This window comes from Muntiacus reevesi, chromosome 10, assembly GCF_963930625.1.
Source record: "Muntiacus reevesi chromosome 10, mMunRee1.1, whole genome shotgun sequence".
NCBI classification, from domain to species: Eukaryota; Metazoa; Chordata; class Mammalia; order Artiodactyla; family Cervidae; genus Muntiacus; species Muntiacus reevesi.
This window is the reverse complement of record NC_089258.1, coordinates 42,041,302-42,061,684: the sequence shown is the minus strand read 5'-3', so window position 1 is coordinate 42,061,684 and position 20,383 is coordinate 42,041,302. Positions and strand designations below refer to the sequence as shown.

The following is a 20,383-nucleotide window of genomic DNA, read 5'->3' as shown; positions in this document are numbered from 1 at the left end:
TGCTTCTGCTTTATCTCCTGTTTTTTTGGTTGAGCGGCACATGGGAGCTTGGTTACCCAATGAGGGACTGAACCCTCAGCCCCTGCACTGGAAGATGACCTCTTAACCACCGGATCACCAGGAAGTCCCAATCTGTGATAGATACTAATAAATATTACTCCCATCTCTAATTTTTACTAGGAAATTTTATAAAGACTTTAGAACAATAAGGTTTCTCTGGTGCCTCAGATGGTAAAGAATCTGCCTGCAATGCAGGAGACTCGGATTCAATCTCTGGGTCAGGAAGATCCCCTGGAGAAGGACATGGCAACCCACTCCAGTCTTCTTGCCTGGAGAATTCCAAGGACAGAGGGGCCTGGCGGGCTCCAGTCCGGGGTTGCAGAGAGTCAGGCACGACTGAGGGACTAACAAACACTTAACAGCAGCAGCAGTGGAACAATAAACTAGCCCTGACTTTGACAGCAAATCTAGTATCTATTTACCCCTTTGTAACACCAAGTTGCACTGTATCTTTAACACAAACAATATTTTATATCAACTTGGGGGCAGAAAATTGTGATTATAAGGCATTAGAGTGTTCAATCTCAGTCAAATTTTCAAGAGTAAATTTTGGCAGGAAAGTTTTCACATCCCACATTCTGGCTATCCTAGTAACAGGTCATGTAATTCTCTGGATTATTAAACAATCTCTTTTTCAGCTACTTGAACCAAACTAAAACAATTACAGATAGAGTGAACTGGGGCCTCTTGACCCTATGTCTCCATCCATAAGATTCCTGTCTTCAGGCTTCCCCGGTGATGCTACTGATAAAAAGAATCTGCCTGCCAATGCAGGAGACACAGAGATGCGGGTTCGATCCCTGGGTTTAGAAGATCCCCTGGAGTAGGAAATGGCAACCCGCTTCAACACTCTTGCCTGGAGCATCCCATGAACAGGGGAGCCTGGCGGGCTCCACTCCATGGGGTTGCAAAAGAGTGAGATGCAAGTGAGCATGCGCACACCCAGGACATGCAGACACCCCGGTCCCCCGCGGCGTTCGCTCAGCCGGGGCCTCGCACTAGGCAACTCCACCTGCACTCGCTGTGTCCCTGCTGGTTCAGGGCCCTGTCTTGGACTGGCTCTGGTTCCCGAACCCTTCACCTACTCCAGTCTTGCAGCCAACCATCCCAGAGCCCAGCGACTTCCTCACCTCCAGGTTCAGGGGCTCTTCCTCCATGATGTTCGTTTTCTTCCTCCCACCCAGGCTGTAGGCCCGGAAAGGCTCTCTTTTCGCCCATGGCTGTTTTAGACACTTACAGCTCACCTGTCTGCCTGCCCAGCAGGGACGCGGTGGTCCCAGGAGGAGAGCAGGGATCCAGGATGCGCCTCTCCCTAAATCTGGGTGTGTGAGAACCAGGCTCTGGGAACTCACTTAGATGACAGAGGGTTAGTTTTGCACCTGCAAAGGCAGCTCTGGCATTGGCCCCCACGTTTGAGATGCTAGTTCAGCTTCTCTCACATAAATACCGTTTTAGAAAAGTGGTGTGTGCTCAGGGCCATGGAGTGTGCAGAGTCAGGTGTGGAAGAGATGTAAGACGTGAGTGGAAAGGAAGAGATGGCATTTGCTATGGACAGAGACTGAGACTGCATTTTGGTTCATGAAAGAGAATTACTTCTGGCCTTGATTGCAGATTCCATAATGATTTTGTCATAATTACGTGCTAATAATATAGATCCTAGAAGAGTCGGAGCCATGTGTCTGGACACTAACAATGTTTTGGAAGATAAAGGCTGGTGGTTTTGTCCTGATCATGTGCATGTGAAAGTGTTAGTCACTCAGTTGTGTCTGAATTTACAACCCCCTGGAGCCCGCCAGGCTCCTCTGTCCAGGGGATTCTCCAGGCAAGAATACTGGAGTGGGTTGCCATTTCCTTCTCCCGGGGATCTTCCCGACCCAGGGATCGAACCTGGTCTCCTGCACTGCAGGCAGATTCTCTACTGTCTGAGCCACCACGGCATCAGGGCATGAAAATGTCGACAGAGCTGGGCCCCCTGCGGTCAGCGTGCAGGGATCCAGAGACGGGCCTCAGGTCCCGGAGGGGCCGGGGAGGGACAGGTGGGGAGCCTGTGTCAGACTCGGGGGCTCGGTCACCGCTCTTCCTCTCCGTCACGCCACCTGCTCGGCGACTCGGCACCACGTGGGATACTACACCCACCCCCCCAATGCGCCCAGGGTTTCTAGTAAAGCTGTTTTCATTTCCCTTATGTTTTCCCCAATTTCTCTCTGATTCACCCTTTGTGCGGTTGTGTGTATGCTTATCAGGCAGCTCAAACTGTGAACGATTAACACGAACAAAGACCCTGAGTCAATTATCTGTAGTTCAAGGATATAGCTTTTGGATAAAGCAGAACATCCAATAAAATTAGAAGTTTAACTCTCACCCCTTCGTTTTTGCCCAGGACCGTAAATTGTAAATTCCTTGTGAATTCAGACTATTGATGAACTTCACAAGCATCACCCAGTGGTTGGTCCTTTTCTGCCCTCTAATCCCGGTTTCTTACTAACCCACAGCTCTGCCTTCCTTACCCAGGGAAAAAAGCCACCCATCTCAGCTGTTCCACAAGAAACCAAATCCCCACTGAAGTGGCAAGACCACTGCCCAGGGCCACGGCCTCCGCCCAGGGCCACAGACACCGCCCAGGGCCACAGCCACCACTCAGGGCCATGACCACCAACTGGGCCACCTCCCAGGGCCACGGCCAGCACCCAGGGGCATGCCCACCAACTGGGGCCATGACCACCTCCCAGGGCCACGGCCACCCCCATGCAGGCCCTCCAAAGCAGTGAAATGGCACGCTGAAACCCTGACCGGTATTTGATTCTCTCAGGAATTTTCTTATGCTAAAATAAAGATTACCTGGTAGACTTCATTTCACTACTTGAAATCAAATTTCCGAAAAATTTTATTTTTTACACTGTTGATTCTATTCACTTGCCTCAAATTAATTTTTGCATGTTCAAATAGTTAGATATCAATAGACTAAAAGAATGTCTTTATACTCAGCTACAAACTGGCATGATGAGTGAGTAAAATGAAACTGTAGCCTTAACAGGAGTACGTGCATTGAAAACTGCACCAGTAAAAACCTGAGTGTTGCCCGCTCAGTCGTGTCCGACTCTCTGTGACCCCGTGGACTGGAGCCCGCCAGGCTCCTCCGTCCATGGGATTCTCCAGGCAAGAACACTGTAGAGGGTTGCCATTTCCTTCTCCAAGGAAAAACCTGAAATGATGGGCAATTTCATCAAGACCCAAACTGAGGCTGCCGTGCTGGTCCCATCTGAAGAGGTCTCAGGCGCGCTGAGCCGCAGCAGGGGGGAGTGACACCTGTGTTGGGGGAGGGGTGCAGGTATCTACGCGCATGAGCAGCTGTCATAGCTCAGAAACCATCTTTTCAAAAGGAAAGAAACAAAGCCGATATAATTCAAATCTCACAGATTTGAAGTAGCTACAGTCAAAAGATGTTGATGTGTACAAGAGTCTTACCTACTACAAAGGCCACCTTCTCAGTCTGAGAAATTCAAAGGTCACCTTTTAGTTAAAAATTACTGATAATATACAGCCATTGAAAAACAAAACTTAGAGAGCCTTACTTGATAACCTCACTGAGACTCCTGGGAGAGAAGTCTTATCTCTGACACGGCATTCTGAATGGTAATTAGCTTTACATAACGAAGTCTGTGGGCTTCCCAAGTGGCCCCAGTGGTAAAGAACATGCCTGCCAATGAAGGCAGATGTGAGAGACTCGGGATTGATCCCTGGGTTGGGAAGATCCCCTGGAGGAGGAAATGGCAACCCGCTCCATCTTCCTTGCCTGCAGTATCCCATGGACAGAGCAGCCTCCTGGCTACAGTCCATGGGGTTGCAGAGGGTTGGATACGACTGAGTGACTGACTTAGCAGGCAGGCAACAAAGTCTGTGACTTTCTTGTTTTAAACCCAAGGAAACTGAAGTCAATACAGGTGGCGCTAACAGTAAACAATCTGCCTGCCAATGCAGGAGATGCAAGAGATGAGCATTTGATCCCTGGGTGGGGAAGATGCCTCAGAAGAGGACACGGCATCTACTTTTCATCCACTTTGCTCCTGCGCAATTCAGGGTGTTCTGTGCTCTCATCAGCAACGAGTCTCAGAGGCGGGTGGAGCCTGGCTGTCTTCAGTTGGCCCAGTCTCAGCCTAAGCACCGCTTTCTAAGCAGGAAGAGGACCCCGGGGAGGGTGTACACACAGTCCGCATCCCACAGGACCCATCGGTCCACAACCACGGGGTGAACTGTGGGTAGAAATACAAGGGCTTGAGTCGATTCTTTGGGAAATTCATGATTTTTCCGCAAAAGTGTGGTTATGATGCCTAATTAAGGTTAGCTGACATCTAATTAAAACTTTTTAGCCAAATTTAATCATTCCTTCTGGAGAAGGCAATGGCGCCCCACTCCAGTGCTCTTGCCTGGAAAATCCCATGGATGGAGGAGCCTGGTAGGCTGCAGTCCATGAGGTCGCTAAGAGTCGGACACGACTGAACGACTTCACTTTCACTTTTCACTTTCATGCATTGGAGAAGGAAATGGCAACCCACTCCAGTGTTCTTGCCTGGAGGATCCCAGGGATGGGGGAGCCTGGTGGGCTGCTGTCTATGGGGCTGCACAGAGTCAGACACGACTGAAGCGACTTAGCAGCAGCAGCAGCAGCAATCATTCCTTCTAGTAGCAATATAATCAAGTTTAACTATTGATTAATCATGAGATGATTGGGCTTCCCAGGTGGAGCTGGTGGTAAAGAACTCGCCTGCCAATACAGGAGATGTCGGAGACCCAGGTTCGATCCCTGGGTCAGGAAGTTCCCATGGAGAACACGGCAACCGACTCCAGTATTGTTGCCTAGAGAATCCCATGGGCAGAGGATCCTGGTGGGCTATGGTCCATAGGGTTGCAAAGAGTTGGACACGACTGAGTGACTTAGCAGGCATGCACACATGAGACGATTGGGGAAAAAACTCACTCATAGGTGGCTAACTTGTTTTTCTCCATTGTAAACATAAATCAGTCAGGTTTTAAAAACAGGATTTTTAAAAAAGAATTTACATATATACTCCTTCATCAAATAGGAAATACTTGAAATAAACCATGTATTTAAATCAGATGATTTGATAATTTTGCACAGTAAGATAAAAATATAATACACTAAATATAATAATTTAAGTCACAAAATTCTCTTAACCATGGCCTCCTGTTCCTCCAGTCTGGAACCGTTTCATCCTGGGTGCCCATTAAAATTCCCTGCCTCCCTAAACGCTAGCATGGGGGATTTGGAGTAATTTGTAATTTTCCCTTGATTTTGCTGAAGGACAATCATCATAATTGCTTGATTTCACCGGTAAATTAGCGCTCAGCTGAAAAGGAAGTAGCGAGCGAGGCCGCGAGGACTGTCGCCTGGGGGCTGGATCACCTGCTTCTGCACCTGGTCTTGGGTACCTGGGCCCGCCCCTGGAGGCTGCTGGGCCGGACGACAGGCTCGCAACCTGGGTGCCGGGAGTCAGCCACCGGCGAGCCCTGGCTGGTGCACGCTTCTGATGCATCGGGGCCGTGACCTTCCGCAGAAAGGGGACGCTGCCTCCTACCACAGGGCGGGGGCCCGACGCGAGAACCTGCGGCCGACCTGCGTCTGCGCTGCAGCCTTGGCGTGAAGGGTGCGACCCCGCCCCAAGCCCCTCCCCGCCCCGTGCTCCGGGTGTCCCCGCGCCCTCTTTGCCGCAGGCCTGAAATCTGGGCTGACGAGCACCGTCACCTGAGCCCTGGAGCCCCTGAGCCCCTGGAGCCTGGCCCGGCCTGGCCCCCCCAGCCCAGATCGTCCCCCGCAGCCGCCTGGGGCCAGGCCGGGCCTTCCTCCCCCTGGACAGGTCGAGCTCCCGCAGAAAGACCAGGAAGGCCGCACTTCACTCCACCACCCGAGGGTCACCCTCCTGAGCTACGGAAGGAGAAGGCGGGGAGGAGACACCCGGCTCCGCGCGAACCGGGGGAGGTGCCGCGCTGACCCCCCTGTTCCCCGCGGGAGGACAAACGCTGCCCCAGGCGGCCGTCGGCGCCGCTCCAAGAGCCCCGGGTCCAGAGGGGCAGGGGAGCCTCCCCAGGGGGGCGCCCGCGGGTCACGCGGTTCCGCGCAGAGACCGGGCCTTACCTCCGGTGCCGCGCGTACTTTCCGCTGACGTGGCCGCTGCCATCGCAGCCGGGGGTGGGACAGCTGCAAGAGGAAGGGACGCGTCACTCAGGTGCCCCTGGACGGTGGGCCGGGGGCCGGGGGTTGTGGCCACACAGGGAAGGCCGGGCGCTGGGGGGCCGGGGCGGGCCCCGGGGACGCGCAAACCCGCGATCAAGGGGTGCGTCCTCTGAACCGCCAGGCGGCACGTGTGCGGACCACTGACCTGAACAGCTCCTGGATGGCCGGCTCCACGGGAACTGCAGAGAGAGGAGAAGAGACGCTCACTTCTCTTTCACGGCAAGACCCCTGCACCCCCGCCACAGCCAGCCACCCAGAGGGCGGTGTCCAGGCCCAGACTGCGGGCGTCTGCAGGACGGAGGTGGCCCCAGTAGGGCCCCGGGACCGGGAGCGCGGACGTACCTCGGACCCCTTTGGACCGCGTGCGATGCCGCTTCTCCTCAGCGTCCACCTCCATCTGCAGGGAGAGAAGGCAGTCAGCGTGCTCCCTGCTGGGCGCTCAGGGACACTGTCCCTCTGTGAAGAGGAGGTCTGCGCTGGGGAAGGGCCAGGCAGCCTACACGCGATGTTTAAAAATAACAAGCAAGACCTTGGTCCTGCAGGGGCCCTGCAGGGGAAGACTGTGATGAGGACACATGCGGGTCAGTCAACCTGAGTTGTACTTGTACCAAGAATATAATAGACAGCGGTGCAGCTTGCAAGAAGGAAAGAAATGCACATATAATGTCCGCCTTCTCCTTGTAGCTGAAGCTTAACCTGGTCAGGGGCCTACAGGGGAAGTGGGGGGTGTCAGAAGGACACGCTTTCTTGTGGCGACCACTCTCACTGTGGTCTAACCCTGGGGGCGATTGCGGCCACCTTGGTCTGAATCACTGCAGATGGTGACTGCAGCCATGAAATTAAAAGAAGCTTACTCCTTGGAAGGAAAGTTATGACCAACCTAGACAGCATATTAAAAAGCAGAGACATTACTTTGCCAACAAAGGTCTGTCTAGTCAAGGCTATGGTTTTCCCAGTGGTCATGTATGGATGTGAGAGTTGGACTGTAAAGAAAGCTGAGTGCCGAAGAATTGATGCTTTTGAAGTGTAATGTTGGAGAAGACTCTTGAGAGTCCCTTGGACTGCAAGGAGATCCAACCAGTCCATCCTAAGGGAGATCAGTCCTGGGTGATCTTTGGAAGGACTGATGTTGAAGCTGAAACTCCAATACTTTGGCTACCTGATTCGAAGGGCTAACTCATTTGAGAAGACCCCGAATGCGGGGAAAGATTGAGGGCAGGAGAAGGGGACGACAGAGGATGATATGGTTGGATGGCATCACCTACTCAGTGGACATGAGTTTGAGTAAACTCCGGGAGTTGGTGATGGACAGGGAGGTCTGGCATGCTGGGGTTCATGGGGTCACAAAGAGTTGGACACGACTGAGCTACTGAACTGAACTGGTCTGAGTCATCAGGACGCTTTCCAGGGTCACGGCCGCTTCTGGTGGTCATAGCAGGACTTACACTTGGAGGTTGCAGGGTGTCTCCATCTACTACCTTGCACAATCCTCACACAGCTCTGAAAGGGAGGCATCTATTCTCTGCTTCCTCTACCTGAGACTTGCCCAAGATCATCTGTGTGGCAGCTTTGGTGCAGGGCCTCGAAAACCGCCACTGTCTACACTTCCTCCTTGAGTCAGGAACACAGTGCTGGATGGGTGAATGCAAGTAATTTAAACACAGCAAAACCGCTCATTGCAGAACTCCACTCAGAGCATCATGAGGGTCAACAAGAGAGGAGCAGGAAAGATGACAGCTCCTCTCGCCAGATCCCACTCTGGCCTGGATCATTTGTCACCCTGTCCAGCAGGAGATGGGGCTTCAACCCCTGGGTCGGGAAGATCCCCTGGAGAAGGGAATGGCAACCCATTTCAGTATTCTTGCCTGGAAAATCCCATAGACAGAGGAGTCAGGTGGGCTACAGTCCGTGGTGTCACAAAGAGTTGGACATGACCGAATGACTGAGTACACACACACGTACCAGTGTGGCCAGAGCTGCATTCTGGGCGGAAGACGGGGACATGGTAAAATCTCCATGTGTGCAGGGGGGTGGGGGAGGGAAGGACTGGGAGTTTGGGATTAGTAGATGCAAACTGTTATACTAATGTATGGCATAGATGGACAAAAAGGTCCTACTGGATAGCACAGGAAACTGTTCAATATCCTGTGATAAACCATAATGGGAAGCAATGTGAAAAATAATCTATCTGTTATCTATTTATCTATATCTATAACCAAGTCATTTTGCTGTATAGCAGAAATGAATTTGGCTTCCCTTGTAGCTCAGTAGGTAAAGAATCTGCCTGCAATGCAGAAGGCCCGGGTTCGATTCCTGGGTTGGGAAGATCCCCTGGAGGAGGAAATGGCAACCCACTCCAGTATTCTTGCCTGGAGAATCCAATGGACAGAGGAGCCTGGTGGGCTACAGTCCATGGGGTTGCAAGAGTCAGACATGACTTAGTGACTAAACCACCACCAACAGAAATTAATACAAGAATTAATACAGGAAATTATACAAGTAACTCATCTGTACGCCAACAAAATTTTTAAAAAAATTAAAATAAGAGATATCATGTATGCAGAGTTCATCTCCTCCACAATTTATGACAAGAAACGTCAGAATCTGGGAGAAGACCAGTTGGACTCCTGTGACTCTGCTCGCTGACATTACAGAAAGACCTGGTGGACCTGCTCTTGGAGCAAAGCTTCAGCAAGTCGAGACCCTGCAGAGAGTCCTGGGAGAACAGGGGGATCTCTGGCCTGAGCCTTCATACCATCCGACCAACAAATACCTACTGGTCACTCTGTGTGCAGAGTAGTAAAAATACATATAATAAAAAGCACAAGCTCATTTCGTGTTTGAAATGTGTGCTGGGTTTTAAAGGAAAACTTCAGGTTTCAGGTTAAAAAAAGGGCTGGGGCAGATGTTTCAGGCAGAGGGAACAGGATGTACAAAGGCCCTGGACATTGCAGGGGACCTGGGCGCTCGGGCTTACTGGGGGTGCAGACCTCACAGAGCTTCAGAGGGGCATGGCCGGTCACGCCATGGAGGGGGAGACTCACCCCTTGTCATTTATGCTCCTGGAGCACCCGAAATAAGCCTGGGCTATCACCTGGCTGGGGGGACTTGTCATCATGGGGTGTGGAGGCCATCACTGTCTGAGCATGGAGTCGAAAACCTTGGCTCACTTGCTAGTTGCTTGAATGGCTGCCTAAGAATTGTTCTATGTTTTGCATTTAGGTTTTAATCCTTTTTCATATATATTGGGGACAAACTTATTTTCTTCTAGGTGGATGGTTAATCCTGCAACTAACCCCTCAATTGATGAAGACCAGGCCCCCACTGACACGCGCCCCTTGCTGTGGGAAGTTCCATCCCAGCCGGTGCCTGTGTGGGCCGCTCTGCTAAGTCCAGGGCCAGCCCCGTTTGAGTTCCTGGCTCTGAAGTGTGCTTTGCCCTCTGATAAACAGGCCTCCATTAACACTGGGGTGAGCATACACTCATGACTATATATAAAGTAGATAACCCACGAGGACCTACTATATAGCACAGGGAACTGAATTCCATATAAGGGAAGAGAATCTGAAAAGAACACATACGTATTCTTGTGCAACTGAATCACTTTTCTGTACACGCCTAACACAATACTGCAAATTAACTATGAAAGTGTTAGTCGCCCAGTCTCATCTGCCTCCTCGCGACCCCACAAACTCTGTGCTCCCAGGCCGCTCTGTGCATGGGATTCTCCAGGCAAGAGCACTGGGGTGGGTAGCCTTTCCCTTCTCCAGGGGAACTTCCCGACCCAGGGATTGAGCTTGAATCTCCTGCACCGCTGGCGGATTCTTTACCGTCTGAGCCACCAGGGAAGCCCCAGCTATACTTCAGTTCAAAGAATGAATATATATATATATATATATATATATATATATATATATATATATATATAAATACTTCATTCATTCTTGGAAAAGAATAAGTCTCCTCTCTGTGAAGGTTGCATGAGATAACTTGCAGACCACGCCCAGCGAAGCACTGGGGGTGGACGTGAAGCCCGGAGGGTGTCTCCTCCTTCAGCCAGTGGGACCGCCAAGTGAAATAGTGAACCAGAGGCACACGCCCTCTCACGCACATTTCAATGTCCAGAAACTGCCAGAGAGGCTCAGGATCAGCCAGGTACCCACAGCTCAGGGTATGAAGTGTGCGGGCGTTTGCACTCCCCAGGTTTACTCCGAGAGTGCGGGCGAGGCCCCTGACCATTCAGGTGCCTGGCCCCGTGCCCACCCCGCTGATGGCCACCCGGCCTTTTCCACCAGAAGTTCAGGCAAGCTCTGCTTTGAATTTGCTCTTCGGGTGGGTCTGAGACCTGAGCTGCAGGAGCTTTACTGCTGCCGCGGGAGTGGCGGCTTGCAGGCTTTCAGACCTACGGGCTCTGGACCTCCCTAGGCCTGGGGAAGGGGCAATCGGTGCCACCGCCTGGGTTTCTGATTTCTAGTGAGTCATGTTTAGAAAAATCACCATGAAGGAACTATTTCAGCATACATTTAAGACATTTTTAAGCCCAACGTTTGTTTTAAAAATAAAGAGAGGTTTTGGGGGGAGCTTTAAATGGTTTTATACTTAAAGTCCTAGAATGTAAGAAATTTGCTTTTGAAACAATGAAAGCCATAGAACAACTCAGTGAATTGTGTTGTAAACTGTGAACTTTACATCTGGAAGCAGGCCTTATTTTATTATTTGATCCCCAGGGTAAAAGGTGCACTGGCCAGGTTGAGCCTTACTGAAGATAACGGAATATTAACTGTGCCAAAAAGCTGCACATTTATGGATTCCGTCAAGCTTTGGAGGCTGAGCAATTTCCAGGCCACAGCCATGTCCCCAGGAGGGGCTGGACATGGGGTCCAAGAGCGCGAGGACCGTTGTCCTCCTAACCCGCATTCCCCACTGTCACGCTCTCCCTCTGCAAAGATGGGGAGGAGGGACGCTGGGGCTTTGGCCTCCGTGGTGGGCAGCTCAGACTTGACTCAGAGCCTGAGCTCCCAGCTCCCTCCTCCACTCCCCAGCCACTCACAAGCAGGAGCCGCTTTGTCATCTGCCATTAGCCTGCCCTGCCTCTCACCCGCTGCCCCCAACCTGCAGCCACTCACTGCTCTAGCATCATCAGGCGGGGAGGAGGCAGCAGGCGGCGGCGGGAGGTGTGTGGCGGTGGATAGTCAGGGAAGGTGTAATGAAGAGAAACGAGGCCCTTCTGGCACCAACAAGCTTGCAGATCAAGCTGAGTGGAGCCGTTCCCGCCAGCTGCCCTGTCCCCGGCCTCCGTCTCCTAGGTAACCGAGACCCGGCTCCCCGCACAGCTTCACATGATGGAAGCTGCTTCCTCATCTCAATGCAGACTCTGGGAAGTTGGGGTTCGTAAGAAATCTAGCAGGAAAGATCAGCGAGAATCAGAGATGACGGACGTAGGCATCCTTGAGTAGTGGCCGGGGGAGCAGGGTTACCTTGCAGGAAGTCTCCTCTCCCAGGAATGGAGGCAGCGTGACTCTGTGGGCAGGACGCAGGCCCACAGTCAGGTCTCTGCTCTGCTCCGGGTCCTCCCCAGCCTGCGACTGTGGCGAAGTCACTTAATTTCTCTGTGCCTCGATTTCTCCATCTACAAAACAGGGACCACACAGTAACGCACCTAGTGACTTTATGATGACACCAAGGGGGCACGTGAAGGGAGAATGTGCCCCTGCAGTCACCACGGGCCCTCCAGCTTCCCCAGGGACTGTGTCTGCTGTCCTGTCGATGGACAGTGGTCCCCGAGAGAAGCATCCTTCTGGACGTGGGGCTGCTGCTTAGACTCTGAGACAGGGTCTCCCCTGGGCTGTCTGGGAAGACTTATTCCCTGCTAGCCAAGTCATCTGTACAGACTGGGGGACATTCTGCCCAACTGAGAAGGTTCTAGAACTCCCAGTCCGGGGGACCAGCGCCCAGCCCTCCAGGCATCCTTACTGGATTCTCTTCTCCACGTCTGGGCAGGAGCAGCCCCTGGCATACAGCAGGGTAATTCCAAGCCAGAATCTGAGGGTGACCCCGGTTAATTTAGTCTGTGGCTTCTCCAGAGGGCTCAGGGCTATCAGACAAGGCTGTGGAGCCAGGGGACTACAGTCAGCACCACTTTCTTGTCCATTATGGCATTTACCCGTCAAGCAAATGACCCTAACTTTCTGAGTGAAGGAACCCACACTCAGAGAGGTCGAGACACTTTCTCAAAGCTCTGCGGTTAGCTGTTAGGAGAGCCATGGAGAATCTGCACACTCTTGCTTGAGGATCTAGGGCTGTCCTGGGCTGCCGGGTGTTCACACCACCCCACCCCCCATCCCTACCAGGCAAAGACTGTCCCGGGCTGCCGGGTGTTCACACCATCCCACCCCCCACCCCTACCAGGCAAGGACTGTCCCAGGCTGCCGGATGTTCACACCGTCCCCCCTCCCCCACCAGGCAAGGACTGTCCCGGGCTGCCGGGTGTTCACACCATCCCACCCACCACCCGCACCAGGCAAGGACTGTCCCAGGGTTGCCGGGTGTCCACACCATCCCACCCCCAACCCCCACCAGGCAAGGACTGTCCCAGGCTGCCGGGTGTTCACCCCATCCCACCCACCACCCCCACCAGGCAAGGACTGTCCCAGGCTGCCGGATGTTCACACCGTCCCCCCTCCCCCACCAGGCAAGGACTGTCCCGGGCTGCCGGGTGTTCACACCATCCCACCCACCACCCGCACCAGGCAAGGACTGTCCTGGGCTGCTGGGTGTTCACACCACCCCACCCATCCCCCACCAGGCAAGGACTGTCCCAGGCTGCCGGATGTTCACACCGTCCCCCCTCCCCCACCAGGCAAGGACTGTCCCGGGCTGCCAGGTGTTCACACCATCCCACCCCCCACCCCTACCAGGCAAGGACTGTCCCAGGGCTGCCGGGTGTTCACCCCATTCCACCCACCACCCCCACCAGGCAAGGACTGTCCCAGGCTGCCGGATGTTCACACCGTCCCCCCTCCCCCACCAGGCAAGGACTGTCCCGGGCTGCCGGGTGTTCACACCATCCCACCCACCACCCGCACCAGGCAAGGACTGTTCTGGGCTGCTGGGTGTTCACACCACCCCACCCATCCCCCACCAGGCAAGGACTGTCCCAGGCTGCCGGATGTTCACACCGTCCCCCCTCCCCCACCAGGCGAGGACTGTCCCGGGCTGCCGGGTGTTCACACCGTCCCCCCTCCCTCACCAGGCAAGGACTGTCCCGGGCTGCCGGGTGTTCACACCATCCCACCCACCACCCCCACCAGGCAAGGACTGTCCCAGGGCTGCCGGGTGTCCACACCATCCCACCCCCAACCCCCACCAGGCAAGGACTGTCTCAGGGCTGCTGGGTGTTCACACCACCCCACCCCCCACCAGGCAAGGACTGTCCCAGGCTGCCGGGTGTTCACACCATCCCACCCACCACCCCTACCAGGCAAGGACTGTCCCAGGGCTGCTGGGTGTTCACCCCATCCCACCCCCAACCCCCACCAGGCAAGGACTGTCCCAGGCTGCCGGGTGTTCACACCGTCCCCCCTCCCCCACCAGGCAAGGACTGTCCCAGGCTGCTGGGTGTTCACACCATCCCACCCCCCCACCAGGCAAGGACTCTCCCAGGGCTGCTGGGTGTTCACATCATCCCACCCACCACCCGCACCAGGCAAGGACTGTCCCAGGGCTGCCAGGTGTTCACACCATCCCACCTCCCCACCAGGCAAGGACTGTCCCGGGCTGCCGGGTGTCCACACTGTCTGACCTCCCCCACCCCCACCAGGCAAGGACTGTCCCGGGCTGCCGGGTGTTCACACCATCATACCCACCACCCCCACCAGGCAAGGACTGTCCCGGGCTGCCAGGTGTTCACACTGTCCCACCCACCCCCACCAGGGGAAGAACTGGAGAGTCAAGATCAGGACCGGGAATCTGAGTCCCAGGGTCCCAGATGAGCCTTCGGGTGGTGACTTTCACCCGAAAGTGTTTCACCCCAGCAGCTGCTGCGGACACCCCCTCGTACTGGTTCGTCATTCCAAAGGGCACACTGCCGCTCACTCCTGTTTTATAGCGACTGAAAACCTCTCGGCACACTAACCAGTTTGTCATAGACAATAGCAAAATGCTCAAGTGGAACGTCAACTAGCTTTGTAATTCCTGGTTTGAACAATAGGCAACCAGGTAGTTGAGTCAAATAAGAAAGAGTCAGAGGCATTTGGGTCACTGTCCTTGGAACTCAGCCATCCTTCCTGTTACCTGGGAGCCGTCGCCCCATCTGCCTCCATTGACCTTAGGGCTGAGTTGTAAATCCTCCCCTTTTAATCTTCCCAAGGCTTGATTTCATCACACGGACAAGGACTGAGAGTCTGCACCTGCATGTCTTGCCAGGAACACAAGGACACTGACTGCAGAGGACTTAAACTCATAAATTCCCAGAAAGAGAAAGGAATTAGACGAGATTTGTCTTCCTTCTTTCGACTTTGCCATTTAGAACAAAAGAACATCCCCCCACCTCCTCCTTGGAATACCTTTCCCCAAACTCTCCTGCTTCATCATGTCAAGGCTCAGCCCTCGGGTCCCCAAGACTCTGGAGCAGCCAAATCACCCGTTTTTGTCCTGAGTGCTGCACCTGGGGCTGGTTAACGCGGCGAGACACAACAAAAGGAGGACAGTGCTCCCGGGGCCTGCGCAGGAGGAATTCTAAACCCAGCCGAGCAGACTGCGCTGTGCAAGTGACCAGTAAATGCTTAATGGTTAAAGGGTTTGAAGTCAGATGGACGTGGCTCGCAAAAGCACTACCACTTCCTCATAATCTGAACTCACCCACACCCACCCCTGTGGTCACGGCCCGGTCAGGCGTCCTGCCCAGGTGCCGCCAGGATTCAGGAACTGAATTGATTCCCTCTTCGCGGACGCCAAGCTTGTTTTTTTTTTTTTCTTTAACATTAAAAGTCAATGGCATTGCTTCTTGGTCTTCTCCTTAAGATCAAGTGTAAAAGTCAGTGGCAGACATTCCCTCTGGGACATTTATTTTAGGAAATCAGAGTCTCAGAGTGATTATTATTATTATTTTTGCTTTTGAAAAACATGCATCACAAGTGTCTGCACCGAGCACGTGCAAGGAGGAGACCCAGCTCCCAGAGGGGCTCTCAAGGCCCCGCCTGCCCCTCACCCTCTGGACACCAGGCTGGGGCGAGGGCGGCTCCCTGGGCTCTGCTCCACCTCGCTGACACCGCGGGGGCATTCTGCCCTCGCCCTCGCTCCAGGCGTCGGGTCACAGAGGAAACCTGTTCTCCACTGCTCTCCTCAGCACTCACACACAAGACGTGAAGCCCACTGGCTGAGAAAGTGCTTCTTCCTTCTTTTGCAACTTCTCCTTCTCTATTTTCTTTATTCTGTGTGTGTGTGTTTAAATGTCTACTAATGCATTGAACTGTCATATGTATCCTCGTGACAGGGCTTTCCCAGTAGCCCAGCGGTAAAGAATTCACCTGCAAGCAGGAGACCCAGGTTCGATCCCTGGATCGGGAAGATCCCCTGGAGGAGGGCTTGGCAACCCCCTCCAGTATTCTTGCCTGGAAAATCCCATGGACAGAGAAGCCTGGAGGGCTACAGTCCACGGGGTCACAAAGAAATGAACAGGACTGAAGTGACTTAGCACATAGCACTCATGCATCCTGCTGATAAGTAGATCTTATTATGCTTGGCTTTTTCTTTTTCTTTTTTCATTCTTTATCTTTCTTCTTCATCTTTCAGAAAGTTTTTCCAAATATATCTTTCAGTTCTTCAGCTGCATTTTAAAATTTCAAGAGTCCTATTTTATATGCTCAAATTGGCTTTTGTCTCAGTTACATGTTTGCATTTATTTTAGTTATTGTTTGTCTTTGCAAGAGGACCATCTCTCTTCTCAGACACAGTCTCTGTCCCCCCCAAGTGAAGCGAGGGCAGTCCCACCGCCAGGTGGGCTCAGGGGTCCTCACTGTGTTCCCCCAGCCTCTCGTGATCCTTTTTACCCCAGAACTTACATCATATATTCACTCATCTCATTCATGTCTTCTCCTTTGTGCCTTTTCTTATTTCTGACAAAAAATACATTATCACTTGGTACTGTAACAGTTTGCTTTCTCATCTGTTTGAAGTGGTACCAAACCCTGCTTTCATATTCTGGGCATTTATAGGAAGCAGTGCACTGAGGACATTTAACGCCCCTGCTTCTCAACAGTCCTTTGAAGGAGCCTCTTCAGTTCCTTCTGCTGATGAGGCTCCACCCAGACAAGGTAGGAGCAGCCCCGCGGGGACCCCAGCATCAGAGTGGTCACTGCAGTCCAACCAGGCCGGACGAGAGGAGGAATTACAAAATGGCCACAAGGCTGGTGATACGGACGCACCGCACATCCTTCCCTGAGACCAACTGAGAAAGAAGCGTTCGCACTTACTGTGGTTCAGCTGGAGCCTGGTGAGGATTAAGTGACTTGATCCCCCAGAAACTAGGTGTGGGGAGCGTGTCCCGTCAGGCATCCATGGGGTGCTGGGGACAGCAGGGACAGAGCCAGCCAGTATCACTGCTCAGGGGACCCCGGCGGGATAGACCATCAAACCCTGGGTGGGCGGGATGTTGGAGCGGGGAGGAGGCTGGGGAGAGAGCTGGGGAAGGAGAGTGAGGGGCGGGGGTGGGCAGGGCCCTTTGGGAGGCGGCTGGGAGGCCCCCCGGGACCTTGGACAGACCAGTAGACTCCCCCTCCTTCCTGTCAAGCCCGACCCAAGCTGGATGGGAACTGAGCAGGAGGACGCTCGCCACCCACTCTGGGCCTGCCTGCCCCCTCAGGACACCCAGCAGGGCGATGGCTCAAGGCACAGGATTCTGCAGAAGTCAAGGGGATCCGGGACCTTGCAGGACGGCTGCTGCAGCTGCTGATGGCCAGGTGACCTCTGGGGGTGGGCGGGACTTACATGCAGACAGAGTTTAAAGACAAGAGAAGGAAAATGACTTGAGAGTCGAGAGTGAGAAGCAGGCCTGCTGGATAATAACATAGGATGGACCTATGCTCACATGACTATTTACTTACTTATTGGTACAAAATAAAAGCTTGAGGCCACACAGGACCGGCCGTGGTGTGCATCCCACGTGTCTGATTCCCCCGAGTCAGTCTCAGCTCTGACGTTCAGGTTACCTCGGGTTAGGGTAGCCCCTACCTGTCTGGGTGTGGATTTCAGGACGCAGATGGCAATTACGCAGCATATACCTGCTTAAATGATCTGAAGAGGGTGCTGATAAAGAGCCCACAGGCCCCCGGCAGCTGACACCTGTCCCTTTGAGGAGCAGATGGGCATCACCTGGGGCCGAACCGAGTCCGTGTCCTGGAGGAAGACCAGCAACTGCTGTTCCTCTCCAAGGCCCCAGGACTCAGCGCGGAGTCACCGTGGGAGCATCCCTGAGGCTTCTCATCCCTGAGGCTTCTCTCCCCCGAGCACAGCTGACACAGGCCGCATCTCCTTCAGCCCACTCCCCACCTTCTCCTCCCGGCAGGCGTCCCCCGGGACGGTGGATATGAGAGAGCAGCCTAATTCCCGGCAACATGGAAGGCGGTGCGGTTTCTCACCCATCCTCTTTCCAGAGTGAGTGGGGAAAGCTAGTCGGGTTTTGTCAAGCAGCCTCGGGTTCCGCCTTGATCAGCGGCCCGCCAGGCCTGAGGTCTGCGGACTCTGCCATTCCAAGTCCCGGGTTCTCTTCCTGACTTGGGTCCAATTCCTGCCCACTAGATGGTGGGAAATTCAACGAGGTGACGGCTAAGATGCCCAGCACCAGACCCACGTGGGACCGGCTTTCTGGGCTGTGGAATCGCCACCATCAGCGTCAGGGTCTGTCGATGTCTCCCTCAGCCTGACTGCCATGGTTGAGTTGGGTCTCACAAGGTCGTGGGTGAAAGTCCTAGCCCCTGGACCTGGGAACACGGCCGTGACTGTAACCAGAGGCTCCGCAGATCAGGTGGGGGTGAGGGCGCACAGCATAGGGTGGGCCCACTCCAGCGTCACTGGCGTCCTGATAAAAGGGGAGCCTGGACACACCATGCCGACAGGGAGAGCGTCTTGTGACCGTTACTCGGGGCTCTGGTGACGCACACACAAGCCAAGCACGCTGAAGGTCGTCAGCAAAGCCCCAGAGGCGAGGGGAGGGGCCGGGGGCACCCCTCCTCCCCACGGCCTCGAAGGAACCAGCCAAGCCTGAGCTTGTGTCCTGGGTGCGAGTCCGTCCTCCAAACCGTGAGACACTGACCTTGTTTAGGCAGGCTCAGGGCCGCCCCAGCCGCCGAGCACAGGCACGGGTCTCCTTGCCCCGCCCCCGGAAGGCCCCGCCCCCGGGAGGCCCCGCCCCGCCCCTGGGAGGTCCCGGCCCCGGAGGCCCCGCCCCCGGAAGGCCCCGCCCCCGGAAGGCCCCGCCCCCGGAAGGCCCCGCCCCCGGGAGGTTCCAGCCCGGGAGGCCCCGACCCCGCGAGGCCCCGCCCCTAGGAGGCCGCGCCCCTGGGAGGCTCCGGCCCTGATTGGCTCCCGGGATGACGCGTTTCCAACACTGGGATCAAAGCCACCACCGAAGACCAGACCGCCTTTGGGGGCTGTTCATTTTGATGAAGCTAAAGGTCAAAGGTCACAGTCATATCCAACCTTGAGGCCCATGACCTTGGTTCCACCTTCCAGGCTGAAGGGCATTTTTAGGCAAATTTCAGATTGCCCTTTAACCCTCAGATCAGGCCCCAGAAACTGTCCGGCTGTCTCAGTGGGATGGTGGGGTGCGGCCTGCAAAGAGCACCTCTTGGAATATCATTTTTTGGTCTTTCTTTCCCACAGCTCCTTGTCAGGCTGAGCCTTCTGCATGACCCGAAGGAGGATTCGGTTCTATCGGGCGGCACTCAGGGGCTGTGGCTTGCGCAGTGAACCCCGGCGGCTCAGAGCCGGGTCTCGGGGTGGAGAGAAGGCGCTTGGGTGCAGGTCCCCAGGGGTGGTGGGGTGAAGGGCCTCAGGGGCCTGGCAGGGACGCCGGGCCGAGGGCCTGAGGCGTTTATGCCGCCTCAGCTCTGTGCAGGCGCGAGCCTCTGGGAGAGGCTGGACCGCGCCGCGAGTGCGGAGCGCCCCTCAGGTTCCCACCCGCAGGGATCGCACGTCTCCCCCGGGGCGGCCTGGGTCCTGCCTATCGGTTCCCCACACCCGCCGTCTGCTTGTGTTCCGAGTCTGGGGGGCTTGTACCGGACCTGTGTGGACGGCGTTCTGTTTCCGCCCCTGCGGGCCCGTGTGTGAAACCCTCCCCGCCTCAGAGGACCTGGGGGAGAGGAGACCCTCACCCCTTCACCATCTGGGGAAGCGCCAGCAGACGGGGTCTTGTCCCTGAAGACACAAGGTTTTCTTCTGTTTTTCAGACAGCAGAGCAGAGACCGGTCAGAAGGCGGGGGGCCTGAGAAAGCTCCTAGTGAGCGCTCCTCCTCCTCGGAGGTTCCTGGACCCTCTGGTCTGTGACATGGACAAGCGTCCAGACTCACAATCAACCCGCGCTTTCAACCACAGGTGTTAAAATCAACACGGGATATGGGTCCTGAGGTGAGACCAGCCTTTGAAGAGAAACGTGAAGCTCTGATAAGATTAAACATGATTGGCTGCCTTAGGAATCTTCGAAACCACCTAATTTTAAAGTCTCTCAATTAAAACAAAAATTCAAGGCAAACGCTCTCTTGCCAACTTGCTTTCCTTATATCTGGCAAACTTGGACTCTCTACTGAGAAGATATTTTACATTGATTTAAAAATACTTGCCTCAAAACAAATGCCAATTTCAAATAATTCTGAAATTTTTGATCCTGACTGCAGACACATCATTAACATATTGTGTCTCCCGTCTGCTCTCACTGAGTTGTTTTCTCAAGCCCACCAAACCCCGAGTCTTTCTCAGGCAGCAGCGGACACATGGGTCCTCTTACTGGCCTGGGGGCCCCTTCTTTCTGCGGCTGATGCAACTCACCGCCTAATTTCCAAGCTGTGCTTTCTATCCCCG

At 54.5% G+C, this 20,383-nt stretch overlaps 1 protein-coding gene across 4 annotated transcripts in view; it reads right to left on the bottom strand.

Moving 5' to 3' along the window:
* Positions 1 to 6,707, bottom strand: part of MYT1L (myelin transcription factor 1 like) — a 129,623-nt gene extending 122,916 nt beyond the window's left edge. For all 4 annotated transcript variants that reach the window (XM_065947204.1, XM_065947205.1, XM_065947202.1 and 1 more), the window contains exons 1-3: positions 6,653 to 6,707; positions 6,456 to 6,489; positions 6,212 to 6,274 (exon numbers count right to left, since the gene is read on the bottom strand). In XM_065947204.1, the coding sequence (XP_065803276.1) occupies positions 6,212 to 6,274; positions 6,456 to 6,489; positions 6,653 to 6,707 (152 nt within the window). The remainder of the gene's footprint in view (positions 1 to 6,211; positions 6,275 to 6,455; positions 6,490 to 6,652) is intronic.
* Between the last annotated feature and the right edge of the window lie 13,676 nt (positions 6,708 to 20,383).